At 47.9% G+C, this 16,636-nt stretch overlaps 1 protein-coding gene across 7 annotated transcripts; it reads left to right on the top strand.

The window, feature by feature from the left end:
• The first annotated feature begins 640 nt into the window (after window positions 1-640).
• On the top strand, window positions 641-15,088 carry UBL7 (ubiquitin like 7). Of its 7 annotated transcripts, none has more exons than XM_077939867.1 (12): window positions 647-718; window positions 2,433-2,517; window positions 2,640-2,852; window positions 4,716-4,835; window positions 8,717-8,799; window positions 9,582-9,666; window positions 10,244-10,301; window positions 11,020-11,153; window positions 11,414-11,463; window positions 11,728-11,895; window positions 12,473-12,595; window positions 14,839-15,088. In XM_077939867.1, exons 3-12 carry the CDS (start codon window positions 2,669-2,671, stop codon window positions 14,974-14,976), a joined length of 1,143 nt encoding a protein of 380 aa, XP_077795993.1. In that variant the 5' UTR covers window positions 647-718; window positions 2,433-2,517; window positions 2,640-2,668; the 3' UTR covers window positions 14,977-15,088. The 7 variants fall into 7 exon arrangements, with proteins under 7 accessions (XP_014998200.2, XP_077795993.1, XP_077795990.1 ...); XM_077939864.1 differs by lacking the exon at window positions 2,433-2,517 and adding an exon at window positions 1,048-1,157 and having other exon boundaries at window positions 647-789; XM_077939866.1 differs by lacking the exon at window positions 2,433-2,517 and adding an exon at window positions 1,048-1,115 and having other exon boundaries at window positions 647-937.
• The last annotated feature ends 1,548 nt before the right edge of the window (window positions 15,089-16,636 follow it).

Here is a 16,636-nt window from a genome sequence, read left to right as displayed (position 1 = left end):
TTCTCAGTTACCTAAAACACAGTTTCTCTATGAGCGTTCAGCGAAAATTCCCCTCCCCAAACTGATTCTATGAATGACTGTTAGATAAGCTTCACCACTGCATGTAGAGAGTGTACCAGGAACCCAAGTTAGTAGCTCTCCTCAAGGACCCAACTTTTGGAGGGCGTCATCGTCCGGTTCCCGGTATGCCTCCCCAGGTAGGCCCGCCGCAGGAAGTCAGCGGCGAGGAGCACAGAAGAGGCTGCCAGCACCAGCGGACAGCAGTTTTCATCGTGAGGGCCGTGGGAAACCCCTGGGATGTGTCTTAAGGGGCCTCTTGGGAACAGGTCCTTCTGGAGGGAAGGGTCGGAGTGGGAGGGGATTCAGGATCCGCCTTACGGCCGAGTGTCCAGCAGCGCGTTCCAACCTGGCAGAACCGACGTACTTCATAAGCTCCTCAGGGGAGCGCGAGAATCACCAGGCTGAAGAATGACTGGAAATGCGACCCTCTCCAACGAAAGCACCAAGTAGCCCGGGCGCCGGACATTTCAAAGAGCGCGGAAGCCACGCCCTCCCCTAGAACCGGAAGCTTTGCAACTAGGCTGTTTATAAGGAGGCGGGTTCCACAGCGGGAACTACAACTCCCAGAATGCAGCGCGGAATTTCCGGTTTCCGGCTAGAGGGCCAGAGTGAGTGTTTACACCGGCGGCAGTGCGGCCGGGTTCCTTCCGCGGGACGGGTGAGGGCGCTGGGTCCCTGGGCATCGCGGGCTCGATGTGTGTCAGCTAATTAGCTGGTCCCACTGGAGCGGTGAGGTCGCCACTGGATAGTGCCCCTGTCCCATTACTAGCGATCTGTGACCTTGGGCCAGTGACTTTACGGAGTCTTGGTTCCCTCATCCTTAAAATGTGGCTAATGCCTGCCGCAGGGAACCGTTGTGAGGATTAAGTGAGACATGGTATATAAAACGACCTCCTTCTGGCATAAACTTGAGGTGGAAGGTACCTTCAGGATGCTTTAAGGTCTGCTAGGCAGCTTCACAGCCTTTTCTCTCCTCTTCCCTACCAGAGGTCTCTTTGGAAGCAATAATGATGACTATAACAAGAACTTATCTTGCTTTGCAAGATTCTTCCGCCGTAAGAGTTTCTGATTTATTTTCTGGGGTCCATATATGTCAGGTATGAGGACAAGGATGAGGAAAACTTTAGTCTTTTGTTTCCAAGGGCCTTCAAGAATTGGGGTGGAGGAGGGAGCAGGCAGATATTTGTAGCCCTTTTGTTCTGAGGGGATGTGGGAACAACAGAGGAAAGAGAGGGGACTGAGGTTGTTGAATCTGTGTTGGTTTCGGTAGGAGTTTGCTAAGAGGCCAAAAAGGGAAGAGAAATTACTTGCAGAGTTAGATGAGCAGAGGTGTAAAATAGGGGAGAGCTTTGTTATGAGTGTGTACTTACATGTTGTGGAGGCCCCTGGCAGGGTAGGGCTCTGTTGGGGAAGGAGCCTGGTAGGGAGTTTTGTAAGCCAGGCGATGAAGTTTATACTTAATTTATATAGATGGTTTGGAGGCATTGGAAGATGTCTTTGTTGGGGGGAGGGGGAGGGAAGGCGGGGACGGAGTCTCTGTCGCCCAAGCTGGAGGGCAGTGGCGCTATCTCGATTCACTGCAACCTGGACTTACTGCAACCTGGACTCACTGCAACCTCCGCCTCCCGGATGCAAGCAGTTCGCCTGCCTCAGCCTCCCAAGTAGCTGAGATTGATTACAAGCGCCTGCCACCACGCCTGGCTAATTTTTTTCTATTATAGTAGAGACGTAGTTTAACCATGTTGGCCAGGCTGGTTTCGAACACCTGATCTTAAGTGATCCGTCCGCCTCGGCCTCCCAAAGTGCTAGGATTACACGTGTGAGCCACCGCCCCTGGCTTGCTTTTTTTTATTTTTATTTATTTATTTTTTGCGACAGAGTCTCATGTCACCCAGGCTGGAGTACAGTGAAGTGAGATCTTGGCTCACTGCAACCTCAGCCTTCCAAGTAGCTGGGACTACAGGTGTGCACTACTAATGCCCGGCTAATTTTTGTATTTTTAGTAGAGATGAGTTTCACCATGTTGGCCAGGCTCGTCTCAAACGCCTGAGCTCAGGCAATCCGCCTGTCTAGACCTCCCAAAGTGCTAGGATTACAGGCATGAGTCACTGCGCCCAGCCCAACATTGGAAGAGTTCTAAGCAAAGAAGTGACTTGATCAGATCTGTGTTTTAGAATGATAGGTTGTTAGGTGGCAGCACAGATATTTGATAGGGAGAGGCAAGAGTTAGGGAACTTGTTATAAAGCTGTTCTACTGGTTCAAGCAAGAGTTGAAGAAAATTGGGAAAAGGAGCATACAGAAGGGAGAGGGTTAGATGATCTCTTTCATAACATTCCTATTAGGTTGGATGGCGTTTTTATGTCCACATTAGGGATGAAGAAACTGAGGCCTAGAGAGCTGTCCATCACAGTATGAGTAGAGAGAGAACCCCAGATTCTAGTTCTGGCCTCCTGATGGTGCACCCTGTGCTTCTTCAACAGTGTCACATTGAATTGTCTTTTATTCAACCCTTTGGTGGGTGGGGGTGGAGTAGGGTGGTGGTCTGTCTTTTAACCACTGAGGCTTTGTTCTTTTACAGGGAGAAAGAGAGAGCGCGAAAGAGAGAGGATGTCTCTCTCAGACTGGCACTTGGCGGTGAAGCTGGCTGACCAGCCACTTGCTCCAAAGTCTATTCTTCGGTTGCCAGAGACAGAACTGGGAGAATACTCGCTTGGGGGCTATAGTATTTCATTTCTGAAGCAGCTTATTGCTGGCAAACTCCAGGAGTCTGTTCCAGACCCTGAGCTGATTGGTGAGTCTCTCTGGAATGGGGTTGGGCTGCTGCTCTGATCTCTTTTAGGGGAGGATACTTCTGAAATTACAAGAGTAAAGTAAGGGCTTGGGATTTGTTGCCTCATAATGTTAACACTCCAGGGAAGTGAGTGTTGGGTAAATAGAAACACAAATCATATAATGAAACTACTGGTTGCCATTTTCAGCCATGTATTATACTGAAGTACTTTATCACCAGGTTCTTTATGACATTGTCTTATTTTATTTATTTATTTATTATTATTTTTTTTTATTTATTTTTTAGACGGAGTCTTGCTCTGTAGCCCAGGCTGGACTGCAGTTTTGCGATTGCGGCTCACTGCAACCTCTGTCTCCCGGGTCCCAGTTCAAGCAATTCTCCTGCCTCAGCCTCCCAAGTAGTTGGGATTACAGACATGTGCCACCATGCCCAGCTAATTTTTATATTTTTAGCAGAGACATGGGGTTTCACCATGTTGGCCAGGCTGGTCTTGAACTCTTGACCTTGTGATCTGCCCGCTTTGGCCTCTCAAACTGCTGGAATTACAGGCATGAGCCACCGCTCCTGGCCAACATTGTGAATTCTTTTTCTGAAAGAACAGACGTTTGGGGTGAGTTAGGGAAGGAGAAGTTGGTCAGGGGAGGCTCCTCAGTATATTTGAGGTAGGTCTTAAGGGATGATTAGGAGGATTTGCTTGGTTGATTGGTTAAAAGAAAGGCAGTAAAAAAGAAAATGAAAATGGCGTGAGCAGTCCAGGTGGAGGAGGGAGGAATTTAAATATAATTAAATTATACTGGAAAGGTAATTTATAATAGCTAAAGGATCCAACTGGCAAAAAAGATGTTTTCAGTCATACCTGGATTGAGTTCATCCTATTTTGTTGTTTTTCCATTGATTTAAATTGGGCAGTCTCCACAATGTTAAACTCTAGAGCTTTTCTATGGATAGATTCTATGTGAATCCTCTTTTTTTTTTTTGAGACGGAGTCTCGCTCTGTGACCCAGGCTGGAGTGCAGTGGCACGATCTCAGCTCATTGTAACCTCTTTCTCCCAGGTTCAGGCAATTTTCCTGCCTCAGCCTCCTGAGTAGCTGGGATTACAGGCACCTTCCACCATGCCTGGCTAATTTTTGTATTTTTGGTAGAGACGAGGTTTCACCATCTTGGCCAGACTGGCCTTGAACTCCTGACCTCAGGTGATCCACCCACCTCGGCCTCCCAAAGTGCTGGGATTACAGGTGTGAGCCACCGTGCCCGGCCCTAATTTTTGTATTTTTAGTAGCGACAGGGTTTCGCCATGTTGGCCAGGCTCCAAAAGTGCTGGGATTATAGGCGTGAGCCACCATATCTGGCCAGATTCTATGTAAGTCCATTTTATGAGTTTATATTTGCAAATAGTTGTTAAAATGTATTTAATTGGCTAGACGTGGTGGCTCACGCCTGTCATCCCAGCACTTTGTGAGGCTAAGGCAGGAGGATCCCTTGAGCCCAGGAGTTAAGAGACTAGTCTGGGCAACATGGCAGAACCCTATCTCTACAAAAAAACTACAAAAATTAGCTGGGTGTGGTGGCATGTGCCCATAGTCCCAGCTACTCAGGAGGCTGAGGCGGGAGAATTGCTTGAGCCCAGGAGGTTGAAGCTGCAGTGAACCGTGATGGTGCCATTGCACTCAAGCCTGGGCAACAGAGTAAGACCCTGTTTCAGGAAAAAAAAAAAAAAGTATTAAGTTATTAAATAAGAGTATCTTTTAAAACATGTATCATTCTCCAGCTATCTATCCAATCAAAATAAGGTTCTCAGGGAACAAAAACTATCTAAATTTGTTTTGAGGAGCAAAATGTAAGTGGACAGTTCTTTTTTTAGATCTGATCTACTGTGGTCGGAAGCTAAAAGATGACCAGACACTTGACTTCTATGGCATTCAACCTGGGTCCACCGTCCACGTTCTGCGAAAGTCCTGGCCCGAACCTGATCAGAAACCAGGTGAGTGAGGGTCAGCCCTTAAGCAGGCAGAGTTTCTGTAATATCTGCAAGGGAAAGGTCTGTGTGTTCTTGAGACACAAGCCTGGGTGGAACAAAGGGATGATTTACTGAGCTGATGATAAATGATATCTTTATTACTTATTGGATTAAACCATGCTGATAAACAGAGTCCAATTTTGACCTTCTTACTGCTGGTATCACTAATGGGAGATTTGTTTCTCCATTTTGTTTTTTGGTTTTTGTTTTTTTTTGAGACAGAGTCTCACTCTGTTGCCCAGGCTGGAGTGCAGTGGCACAGTCTTGATCTTGGCTCACTGCAGCCTCCACCTCCCGGGTTCAAGTGATTCTCATGCCTCAGCCTCCTGAGTAGCTGGGATTACAGACATGTGCCACTACGCCCAGCTAATTTTTTTATTTTTAGTAGAGACGGGGTGTCTCCATGTTGGTCAGCCTGGTCTCGAACTCCTGACCCAAGCCATCCGCCCCACCTCAGCCTCCCAAAGTACAGGCACCATTCCTGACTGTTTCTCCACTTTCTAAGTTTGTCATCTACTGTTTCCTAATGGGATAGTGAGTTTGTGTCTACTTAAACTCCTTTAAGTTAACAGTTTATTTTTCAGTGATACAAAGTAAACTTTGTATCCTTTTGTTATTGTTGTTCTCATTAGAAAAAAACTGGAAACTTTTGGCACTTTCCTAATGCCCCAGTTTGTTCCCTTGTTAACAAATCTTCCTACAAACTGCCTCAGGTGGTGATTTGTTCAGTCAGCTAACTGCTCTTGCTATACTGGTAATTTATTTTCCTGAAGCTATTCAAAGAGTATTTAAATAGCTCTTGGAGAAAATATACAAAGCCTCGGATGCCTTTTTGGTTTATAAATAGAAGGTGCTTGGAATTCATGATTTAAATTTTGCATGTGTATTTTAAAAGCCTCCCCAAGAATAAAGCTAAGCTGTGTAAAAGAGATTAGCTTTGTTAAACTGGCAGGTTGACATCTTTTTATAATGTTCATGATTGCTGTGACTAGTTATCAGTTTGAAATTTACCCCCCTTTCAGTTCTAACCGTAAAAGACAAAAATGTCTTTCATACTCTGATGGGAAGTGAGAAAGAGGAACGGAGTTCCTGACATCCAGAGGTTGGCCTGGCACTCACAGCCAGGCCTTGGTGTCCTTTTGGGGAACATGAACAATTGTACAGATCCCCAATATCAGTCAAGGCCACTCTGAGACCACTATGGATTAAGACAAAAACAAGATCCCTATCATTGCTGAACAGAGACAAAAACATGAGCATTATCCAAATCACAAAAGTGACCAAGTATCTTTCTATCTCGGCTGATGAGAGTAATAGCTGCTTCTTTGCCAATTACAGCTTCCACCTTGCTCTAGTTTTCCTTCCTTCTAGGTAAGAGTTATTAAAATACTCAATTATAAAATCACTCCCACTGCCGAAAGCATCCTATCCGGAGTAAAACCTCACTTCTTTAAATTTTTCCACAAATCACTCAGACAAAGCCAAAATCGTGTAAGAAGTCTTTTCTGGCCGGGCTCAGCGGCTCATGCCTGTAATCCAGCACTTTGGGAGGCCGAGGCGGGCAGATCACCTGAGGTCGGGAGTTCGAGACAAGCCTGACCAACATGGAGAAACCCCGTCTCTACTTAAAATAAAAAATAAGCCGGGCATGGTGGTGCATGCCTGTAATCCCAGCTACTTGAGAGACTGAGGCAGGAGAATCAGTTGAACCCGGGAGGCAGAAGTTGCCATGAGCCGAGATCATGCCATTGTACTCCAGCCTGGGCAACAAGAGCGAAACTCTGTCTCAAAAAAAAAAAAAAACCAAGAAGTCCTTTCTAATATCCTCTTACTGAGACAGCCCATGGTTTCCTATGGTGTTCATTCTTCTCTCTGTACTGAGCAGTACGCCCAACTAGTTTAAATACAGATATGCCCCTCAGCTCTTTGGCTGGAGGGCATTAACAGAAGGAAAATAACATTTGTGGCTTCTGTGAGCCAGGTTTTTTCCCTTTTATACCTCATTTAATCATTACAGTGGCCCTGCAGGGTAGGTAACAGCATTAGCATCTTATGGAGGAAGAAAAGGGTTAGAAAGACATTTATTCAAGGTCAGCTACTTAGAAAGTGAATGCAAGAGCTGGGATATGGACCAGGGGTTTTCCTGGCTCAAGAGGAAAACCATTTCCACTGGGCTGGCTGCCTTCCACTTTCAAAGGATGAATTTAGCTCAGAGGTCTTACAGTGACAGCCATGACTCTTAGCTGAATACTGGCTTAAGATATTAAGAGTCCTTTTCCTCCCACCTTCTACCTGGAGGATTATTTTTGAAACAAATGACCTTTTTATTGGAAGGTTACAATAAACTCTTAGATCTGTGAAGAAACTGTCTTGTGACAGTGTTTTAGATATTTTCTCCTTGAGTGCTTTTCTTCACAAAGGAATCACATTTCGTGTTCTCCTACAGATTAGGGTCTGTAGGAGGAGAACCCATTGTTATCTGTCTTCCCAGCTGGATCCCTTTGGTGGTTCTCCATGGCAGGTTACAAATCCCTTCAGGACCTCACCTTATTAGCCTGCTGTTTGAGCTGGGATGTGTACCCCAAGCTCCAGCCACAAAGAATGACTTGCTGTTTGTTCAAAGCACCACATTCTTTTATTCTTCCATGCCTTTGCACATGTTCTCATTTAGGCTTGGAATACCTTCACCCCCCAGTAAATATCAGCTCTCTCTTTGATACCCATTTCAAATGGTCTCCTCTGGGAGGCAGCTCTCTGTCTTTACCCTCCGTCTCAGTGGTGGCTGTCTGCCTTTGTGTTCCTGGTGCCCTAGCTGGGATCCACATCTCTGTTGAGGTCCTCAGCGTGGCATTTTGTAATTGTGTGTTTGATGTAGTCTCATTTCTCCTACTGCCGTAAGAGTTCCTTGACGGCAGGGGTTCTTATTTTTCACATTCTAGTTCCTTGTCCAAAGTCAGGCATGGAGTAAATGCTTAGTACATGTTTGTTGAATGAATAAATTAGGTAATTTACTTACGGTGACTATTTTTCAAAAGACAGCCTCATGATCAGGACTGTCGATAAGGATGTGGCTGCCACACTGAACCCCAGGGGTGCTATTGACCTTGCTTTGGGAGTGGTGCCCCTGGAGTAGGGCAGTACACAGTCAGTACAGTCACAAGTAGTGGTCCTTCATGAGGATAACCATACTTTAAAAAGTGTGACCCAGGGCGGGGCATGGTGGCTCATGCCTGTAATCCTAGCACTTTGGGAGGCCGAGGCACATGGATCACTTGAGGTCAGGAGTTTGAGACCAGTCTGACCAATATGGTGAAACCCCGTGTCTACTAAAAATACAAAAATTATCCAAGAGTGGATAATTGCACACCTGTAATCCCAGCTACTCGGGAGGCTGAGGCACGAGAGTCGCTTCAACCAGGGAGGTGGAGGTTGCAGTGAGCCGAGACTGCGCCACTGCACTCCGGCCTGGGCAAGAGATGAGACTGTGTCTGAAAAACAAAGGCAAAAACACCAACAACCAAATGTTATTAGTCTGGAATTCCTGCAGTGGGATGTTGATCAGAGCACTGTTTTTCATGTGGTAAGATTCTCCTCTGCCACAACTTGAATTTGTTTGTTTTATCTGTGGAAGATGCTTACAAGAGAACGTAAAGATGCTTACTAGCAGTTTTCACATCCGTGGCACAAATGGGTTTTTCTGAGTGGGCACTCACATTCTTAAGGGGTAATGAGGGAAGGGAATGCACAGACCAGGCTGCTCCTTGGCACATTGAAATGATGTTACCATGTCTGTGGAAGAGACAGGGCCTGTGCTGTAGGGTAACTCTGAGTGTCTTGTCCGCCAGAACCTGTGGACAAAGTGGCTGCCATGAGAGAGTTCCGGGTGCTGCACACTGCCCTGCACAGCAGCTCCTCTTACAGGGAAGCGGTGAGTGTGTGCCACGGCCCCCAGCCAGGACTGTAGGAGAGGGTGTGAACGCTGGCTGGCGAGTGGTGTGGAGTGGGAGCTGGAAGCCTGTTTCCATGACAACCAAGAGTTCCTTGGGGAGTTTTTGCCATGTCTGTGGGCCTCAGTGGAGCCCTGTCTTTCCCCAAAGAGCCTGTCTCAGTCAGGCATTGCTGATTCCCTCTAATGATAACCATACAACCTGCCCGTACGGTGACAGCCAAAAGATCCACATACTGTTTCTGCTGGACCTTGTTCTTTGACTTTGGCTGAACTGCCTGCTTATTGCCCCTTGACCTAGTTGTCCTTACTGGGGAATTGGGCTGATGTCTCTCTGTAGGAGAGTTGAGAGGCAAAATTAGTACAGCTGTGAACTTAGCAATATATACAAATATGAAATAGTAATTGTACAGAGATTGAAAAGGACTTTTGGAACCTAGAGAAACCTTTGTTACTGGGCTTGTAATGAGAGCTTTTATTTTGGAAGCATTAAACTGTAGGTGGGGAAAAGGAGCACAGAGATTTGAAGGTTTACTGTGGTCTTGCCTTTTTTTTTTCTTTTTTTTTTTTTTTAATTGTTTGTTTCCCCTCCAGTAAGCTACGATCTTAGACCAAAAAGAGGTTCATCTGTTTCCGGGGCTATTGTTCCATTGTGGTGATGTACATGCAAGCACTTAAAGGGAGGAAGTCCTCAGCACAATGTGGGCATTTGATGAGTGCATTGAGTTGGTTGGAGTGCTCAGCCCTCCCCATTTCTCCTGCAGGTCTTTAAGATGCTCAGCAATAAGGAATCTCTGGATCAGATCATTGTGGCCACCCCAGGCCTCAGCAGTGACCCCATTGCTCTTGGTAAGTGCAGGACTGAATTTGCGGAAATAGGAGTTGTCGGAAAAGAAGAAAACAGGAGAAGACAGTTCTTCTAAAGAGACTTAGACTATCTTTTGAAGAATGACTGGTCTTGTGGGAAGAGGGAGAATAATCAAGGTGTGTCTGGTATACCCAGTGCTTTAAGAGCTCTCAGTCCCACAGAGAGATAATGGCCTAACTAACATCGTAATTAAGGGTATGAGGATGCCAAATGAGGACAGCAGTTAGCCCATATCACAGCAATCAGGGAAGGCGTCTTGCACACCTTGAGTAAGGGAGGAGCCCAGAGATACGGGAGAAAGAGACAGGTGTGTTGGTAGCCAGTCTGTGATGTGACTGAAGTGCAGGGGGAGGTGGAGAGCTGGGGACCATCCTCCCTAGAGCAAGATCGAGAGTACCTGAATTATGTTGCTTGGTGCTTTGTTTCCTCTACTTCTGATGAAGATTGGCTTGTTGTCCTGTGTCCCTGTTGAGCTGGTTGCTCTGAGACACAAAGCCTCTTCTCCCTCGTGGATCTGACTGATTTCCTTTCCCTGAGGTGAGCTCTGCTCTTTTTCAGGGGTTCTCCAGGACAAGGACCTCTTCTCTGTCTTCGCTGATCCCAATATGCTTGATACGTAAGTGTACCTGTCCTATTAGAGGGTACCTTCTCTCTCCTCATGTGCTAATTGTCACCCTGCAGTCTGCTCTGGGAGCCCATCCATGGTCTGTCACCAAGTCTACCCTGTAAATATGTCAGGAGGTGAGAAAGAGCAAAGCCCAAGAGCAGGGCTTTTGTCAAGAGTGTTGGGAGGAAGCAGGATTCTGAGGGAAAGGATCTTGCCTGCCAGGCTCAGTTTAGGTTTCGTTTGGTAGAAATTAGGGAGCTTTCCAAGGATTTTAAACTGGTGAAAGGAGAAGCAGGTGTACAGATCCATAAAGTGTCAAAGCTGGAAAGGACATGTCCTCATTTTGCAAGTGAAGAAAACAGCCCCACCCTGGGAAGAGAAGGGACCTGTCCAGGGTTGCCTGATGTAGTAGTGGTGCCTAGACCAGAGGCTCCTCATGTGCTCAGGCCAGAACCCTGAGCCTCCCAGGCTGCACCTTTCCCATCATGCCTTGCCTACGGAGAGGGTGAAGAATCTGCAGTGGACCCAGGAATTGAAGGCCTTGCTCCCGTTGCTGGGGGCAGATCAGCAGGAGGATAAATCTTCCTGGCGGAAGATGCTGGAGACCGAGGAATTTGAGGGCAGGCACAGGTGGCTGCATTGTTGTGAGAGGGCACCCAGAACTCTTGTCATGGTCGAGGGTGCTCTTTTGGAGTCACCCTTGGGTTTCTTCCTGCTTCTGTCCTAGGTTGGTGCCTGCTCACCCAGCCCTCGTCAATGCCATTGTCCTGGTTCTGCACTCGGTAGCAGGCAGTGCCCCAATGCCAGGGACTGACTCCTCTTCCCGGAGCATGCCCTCCAGCTCATACCGGGATATGCCAGGTGAGCCCCTGAATAGCGTAATATGGGCCCCTTAGGAGCCGGCAGTGGCCCAGGAATTTGCTTTACTCAGCAGCTATGTATAGCGTTGGCAGAGGGCGTTCCTTGGGAACTCTCGGTTTGAGTCAGGAAGTGCATCTGTCCTGTAATTTTCCGAGGGGAGAGATGAAAATATGAATTTGGAGAGTAACTTGAGCTGAGATTCTGGAGCTGCGCCTGTGCCTTTCTGTTCTTCCTCCTGAAATCTGTTCGTCCTCCTCCAGGTGGCTTCCTGTTTGAAGGGCTCTCGGATGATGAGGACGACTTTCACCCAGTAAGTGGACTGCCTGCCTGCCTGCCATTTGGGGTAGATGGTGCTGGGAATGAGCTGCATCCTGGGACCTGGCACTCCCAAGGCTGGGAGGTGGACACAGGCCACTGAGTGGCCAAGACCATGTCATACTATTTCTGCTTTGGGATTCCTTTCTGAACCTGCGAGCTTAAGAGTTTCCCCAAGAACTATTCCTGGAGGTGGGTGAAGTTCATCTGGGAGTTTCATAGTACTGCTTGCCTGATTCTGAGTGTCTTCTTTCTCTAGAACACCAGGTCCACACCCTCTAGCAGTACCCCCAGCTCCCGCCCAGCCTCCCTGGGGTACAGTGGAGCTGCTGGGCCCCGGCCCATCACCCAGAGTGAGCTGGCCACCGCCCTGGCCCTGGCCAGCACTCCGGAGAGCAGCTCTCACACACCGACTCCTGGCACCCAGGTATGAAGACAGGGCCTGGAAGATCAAGGCTGGGTCCCCAAGGAACAAGCTCCCCAGCAGTAGAATAGATTTGCCTTTGCTGACCCTGGTGCTAGATCTAGTTTAAGCTGAACCCTGGACTCCTGGTGGAGATTTCTTACTGCAGCTTGAGTGACCTCCCCTTCACTTGCCTTGAGGACTCAGAGGTCTAGATTTTAACATGGTCCTGAGTAGTCCCTCCTATTAGTTCAGAAGACTCTCCCCTCACACAATATGCCCTTCCTCATCCCTGACAGGGAGCAGACACCACCAGCTTAAGCATTTCTGGGTGAAAAGTCACTTCAGCTTTCAAGGCCATCTCTCCCAGTGCTGGGGTCCTAGGGTGGGACAAGGCGCTCAGTGCAGAAAAGAATGGAACCTTTCCTGCCCACATAGAGAGCTTCTAGGTACCTTTGTTTGGTTGTCTCATGGCAGGTCTTTGTTGGGAGGCAGAAGTTGCGTACCTCAGGAGCACTATGGGGTGATATGACAACAGCAAGTATCTGCTATAAGATTGAGATGGCTCTGAGGGTGGCACTGACCACTGATTTGTCTCTAGGGCCATTCCTCAGGGACCTCACCAATGTCCTCTGGTGTCCAGTCAGGGACGCCCATCACCAATGATCTCTTCAGCCAAGCCCTACAGCATGCCCTTCAGGCCTCTGGGCAGCCCAGCCTTCAGGTCAGTCTTCCCCACTTCCTGGTTTCCATGTGGCTTCCTTGTTATTTTGGATGCCCAGCCTTTTTTTGCTCTCTGGGGGTCCTTCACACCTGGCATGCTTCGTTCTGGGAATAGCTGGAGCATGGCAGTGGGACAGGTACAGAGTGTTCCCAGCAAGGGCACACTCTCAGACCATTCACAGTGGTCACTATGGCTTCTCCTGCCCCTACTGACCATGGCTTGACTCCCTAGACCACCTGGCTTAGATAATCATGGCGATTTCATTCATTCATTCAGTGAGCATTGACTGAGCATATATATACTAGGCCGGAGTCCAGATGCTGGGCTAGAGGCAAGCTGGTTCTCATCCCTGCCATGGAGGGGCACCAGGCAGGTACTGAGCTGGGGAGCAACAAGGCAAGAAGCCCAGCTCCTTGAAGTAAGGGTCAGGCAAAACTTTTCTGAGGGAGGGGTATTTAAGCTGATTGTCAGAAGAATTAGAAGTTAGCTAACCAGGGAGGGGGTGTTTGAGGTAGGAAGGGGATGATTTCCAGGTGAAGACAGCTACCTGTTTGTGCACGTGTGGAGGTATGTGTGATGTACTCAAAACTACGAGGCTAGGATGCAGTGTCCAGTGTAGAAGATCCGCAGATGGGGCCAGAGAAAGAGAGCAGGAACCTACATGTGAGGGGCTTGAATGCCAACCTGAGGAGAATAAACTTGATGACTTGATGTAGTAGTCACCAGGGATCCCTGGGAGGCATTGATTGATTGATTGATTGATTGAGACAGGGTCTCACTCTGTCACCCAGGGTGGAGTACAGTGGTGTGATCACAACTCACTGCAGCCTCAACTTCCTGGGCTTAGGTGATCCTCCCACCTCAGCCTCCTGGGTAGCTGGGACTACAGGTATGCACCACCATGCCTGGCTAGTTTTTTGTACTTTTTGTAGAGATGGGGGTCTCCCTATGTTGCCCAGCCTCGTCTTGAACTCTTGGGCTCAAGTGATTCACCCACCTTAGCCTCCCAGAGTGCTAGATTACAGGTGTGAGCCACCACACCCGGCTCATGGGAGGCTTTAAGGAGGGGAAAGGTCACCCTAGCAGCTAAGGGGCAGACCTGAGGGGCCAGCATTGTAGTTCACAGCTCCATGCATGAGCTGTTTGCTTCACATCTCTTTTCCTCTATTCCACATAGTAAGCCAATGGGTAGAGCATCATTCCTGGAACTTGTCTGGGGTCAAAAGGCCATGAAGTTGTAACGATAGCGTTCAAGCCTGTGTGGTTTTCAGTGTTCCATGTAGTCCTTGTGAACAGTAAGGGAACAGGAGGAGGATGTGTGAATGACTTGTCTTCTCCATTTTTGCATCTCCCCTGTTGCTAGATGCCTGTTTACTTTATTCCTTAGCTCAGAAGCTTTCACTGGTTCCACCTGGCCTGTAAAATGAATTCAAATTGATTTGTGTGGATTTTTTTTAAGCCCTCCACATTCTCATTCCTGCCTGCCTCTTTGACTTTGCTTTTCTTCCCCTTTGCATTGCCTTCTTCCCACATGTGAACACATTGTTTTCCCTAAATTGTGCTCATCCCTGCTGTCATGAGATAGAGATATTAATGAAGCTGTGAAAGTACTAGAAGAAAATATGGGTGAATTTCTTCAAATCCTTATAGTAGGAAAGGGCTTTCTTGGCCGAAACTCAGTATCCAGGAGCCATTAAATAAAAGTTCTGCATTTTGAGTTTGTAAAAGCGAAAAATTTAAAACATCTCTTATACTCCACAAATAGATATACCTACTATATACCACAAAAATTTAAGACTTTTTAAAAAAGGTGAACATTTCTGCATGGCAAACCAAACCAAACAAAAAAGCAAAGCAAAGTCCGAAGGCTAACAACAAACTGGGAAAAAAATCTGTAACACTCATCACATAAAGAGCAAAATCTCGCTGATGTGTGTGTACACACAGCAAGAGAAAGAAAGTAATTTAGCCTCTTGGAATTCAGACAGTGAATAATTTGTACATTCTCTTTTGATCCTTATGCCAAGAATTTCCTTTTTTTATTGTAAAACTTTGGATTTGTTCTCTTAACCCTCAAGCCTATCTTTTAGTCTTCCTAGAAGTACCGTGTTCTGTGGAACTCAGCATCAACAGCTTTGCTGAGGACTCCCCCATCTTCCTTTCCTTCCCCGGAAAGCACAGACCTAAGTGAGTCTTCCCTGGATCCCAGCTAACAGCTTCTGCCCGTTCCTATTTTTCCACAGAGCCAGTGGCAGCCCCAGCTACAGCAGCTACGTGACATGGGCATCCAGGACGATGAGCTGAGCCTGCGGGCCCTGCAGGCCACCGGTGGGGACATCCAAGCAGCCCTGGAGCTCATCTTTGCTGGAGGAGCCCCATGAACTCCCTGCTTTCCCTGAACCCCCAGCAAGTTGCAGAGGCTGCTGCCCGTGGGAGGCACTCATGAAGGTGCCTCCATCTCTCCCTCCCCCAATATACCTATCTGATGGTCAACTCTCCTGCTTTGTCCAGTTCTTGACCTTTCTGGCTGATCTGAGTTGGTGGAGGCAGTGGGGCAAACAAGGTGTACTGGTCTTGATGCTGTGGCCTCGGAGCAGGGCTGGCCCCTGGTTCTGGGCCCTGGATGAAGGATTTTAGATCCCACATCATGGGATGCTGTGAGATACCCATGTTCACTTCTGGGAGAAGTTTCTAGCCGTAGCCCCCAGACTCTGGGGCTTTGGAGTTTGGCAGCCTCAGGATGTGCCAAAGGCTGGGCAGGGCTGCGACCCAATCTTCAGGGTGGCTGCTGGATTACAGCTGTGCCCAGAAGAGGCTTATGCTTCCGAGATGTCCAGTCTAGGGAGTGGCTGGGTGTACTTTCATGGGAAGCAAACGGAGGCAGCTTGCCTTCCACATTTCTCTCTCTCTCAATGGCTTCCAAAGATTTCCTTGTCCACCCCACCAGCCTACTCTCACCAAGCATCTTTTTTTTTTTTTATGAGACGGAGTCTCGCTCTGTTGCCCAGGCTGGAGTGCAGTGGCGCGATCTCGGCTCACTGCAAGCTCCTCCTCCCGGGTTCCCGCCATTCTCCTGCCTCAGCCTCCCAAGTAGCTGGGACTACAGGCGCTGCCACCTCACCCGGTTAGTTTTTTGTATTTTTTAGTAGAGACAGGGTTTCACTATGTTAGCCAGGATGGTCTCTATCTCCTGACCTCGTGATCTCCCAAAGTGCTGGGATTACAGGCATGAGCCACCGCGCCCGGCCACCAAGCATTTTTTGATGCTTGTTCTGTAATGATGCCAGAATCCGGGCCTCAGAGCTTTGCCAGGAGGCAGGGCGCTCCTTGTCCTGAAGGCATAAATACAAGAGCAGTTAAATAGCAATACTAAAGAACAACACCAACATGAATAGGGCTCAGCTTTAATATTGAAGAGAGGGCACCAACCCCCAAGCTGCTGCTCCATCTGCCTGTGCTCACTCACGTTCCCCTTGGCATGGTGTTCCCTGTGACGTTCCCTGCGGCATCACAGACAGGTCCAAGTTGAGAAAGTGGGTTTTAAGTGCTTTGAATACTTCGTTGGGAAAAAACTTCTTCCCCTCAGATGGTGTTTTGATTCATTTGGGAATAACATGGGTGGAAAGGGGCTCAGAGGTCTGTTCCTGCCCTCTGCCTTGGCAGACGTTTCATCTCCACCATTCCCAGTCATGGTGGTTTGGTTTCTGCTTGTCTCCTCCAGGAACAAAAGATTTACCATTTACAGCCTATTCTGTCCTTTAACTATTTGCCAGGGCATTACCCCTTGGTCCCCTCTGCCCTAAGGAACCACTCAGAACAAGCCCGCTTTCTCTTCTACCTTAGCGGGGCTTTAATTACTTACAGAATGCCATGGTGGGTCATTGACTTGCCCCTTTGACCTGTCCTGGTTTTGGTTCCCAGCACATCCTGTTCATTTTTCTGGATGACCTTCAGTATATCAGTGATACTCTTAACGTCCAGATATGGCCTGAACAGCATGTTATTCTTTGCCTCTTTCAGAAAATTTGAGAAGTCTGTCTA

This window comes from Macaca mulatta, chromosome 7 (genome assembly GCF_049350105.2).
Source record: "Macaca mulatta isolate MMU2019108-1 chromosome 7, T2T-MMU8v2.0, whole genome shotgun sequence".
In the NCBI taxonomy this organism is placed as follows: domain Eukaryota; kingdom Metazoa; phylum Chordata; class Mammalia; order Primates; family Cercopithecidae; genus Macaca; species Macaca mulatta.
This window is presented reverse-complemented; position numbering and strand designations above follow the sequence as displayed.

Bases quoted from the DNA above. Each gene is read 5' to 3' on its own strand.
- UBL7 (XM_077939864.1), top strand. The intron at 11,464-11,727 runs GTAAGTGGACTG...TTCTTTCTCTAG, and splicing joins ATGAGGACGACTTTCACCCA to AACACCAGGTCCACACCCTC. The intron at 12,596-14,838 runs GTCAGTCTTCCC...ATTTTTCCACAG, and splicing joins CTGGGCAGCCCAGCCTTCAG to AGCCAGTGGCAGCCCCAGCT.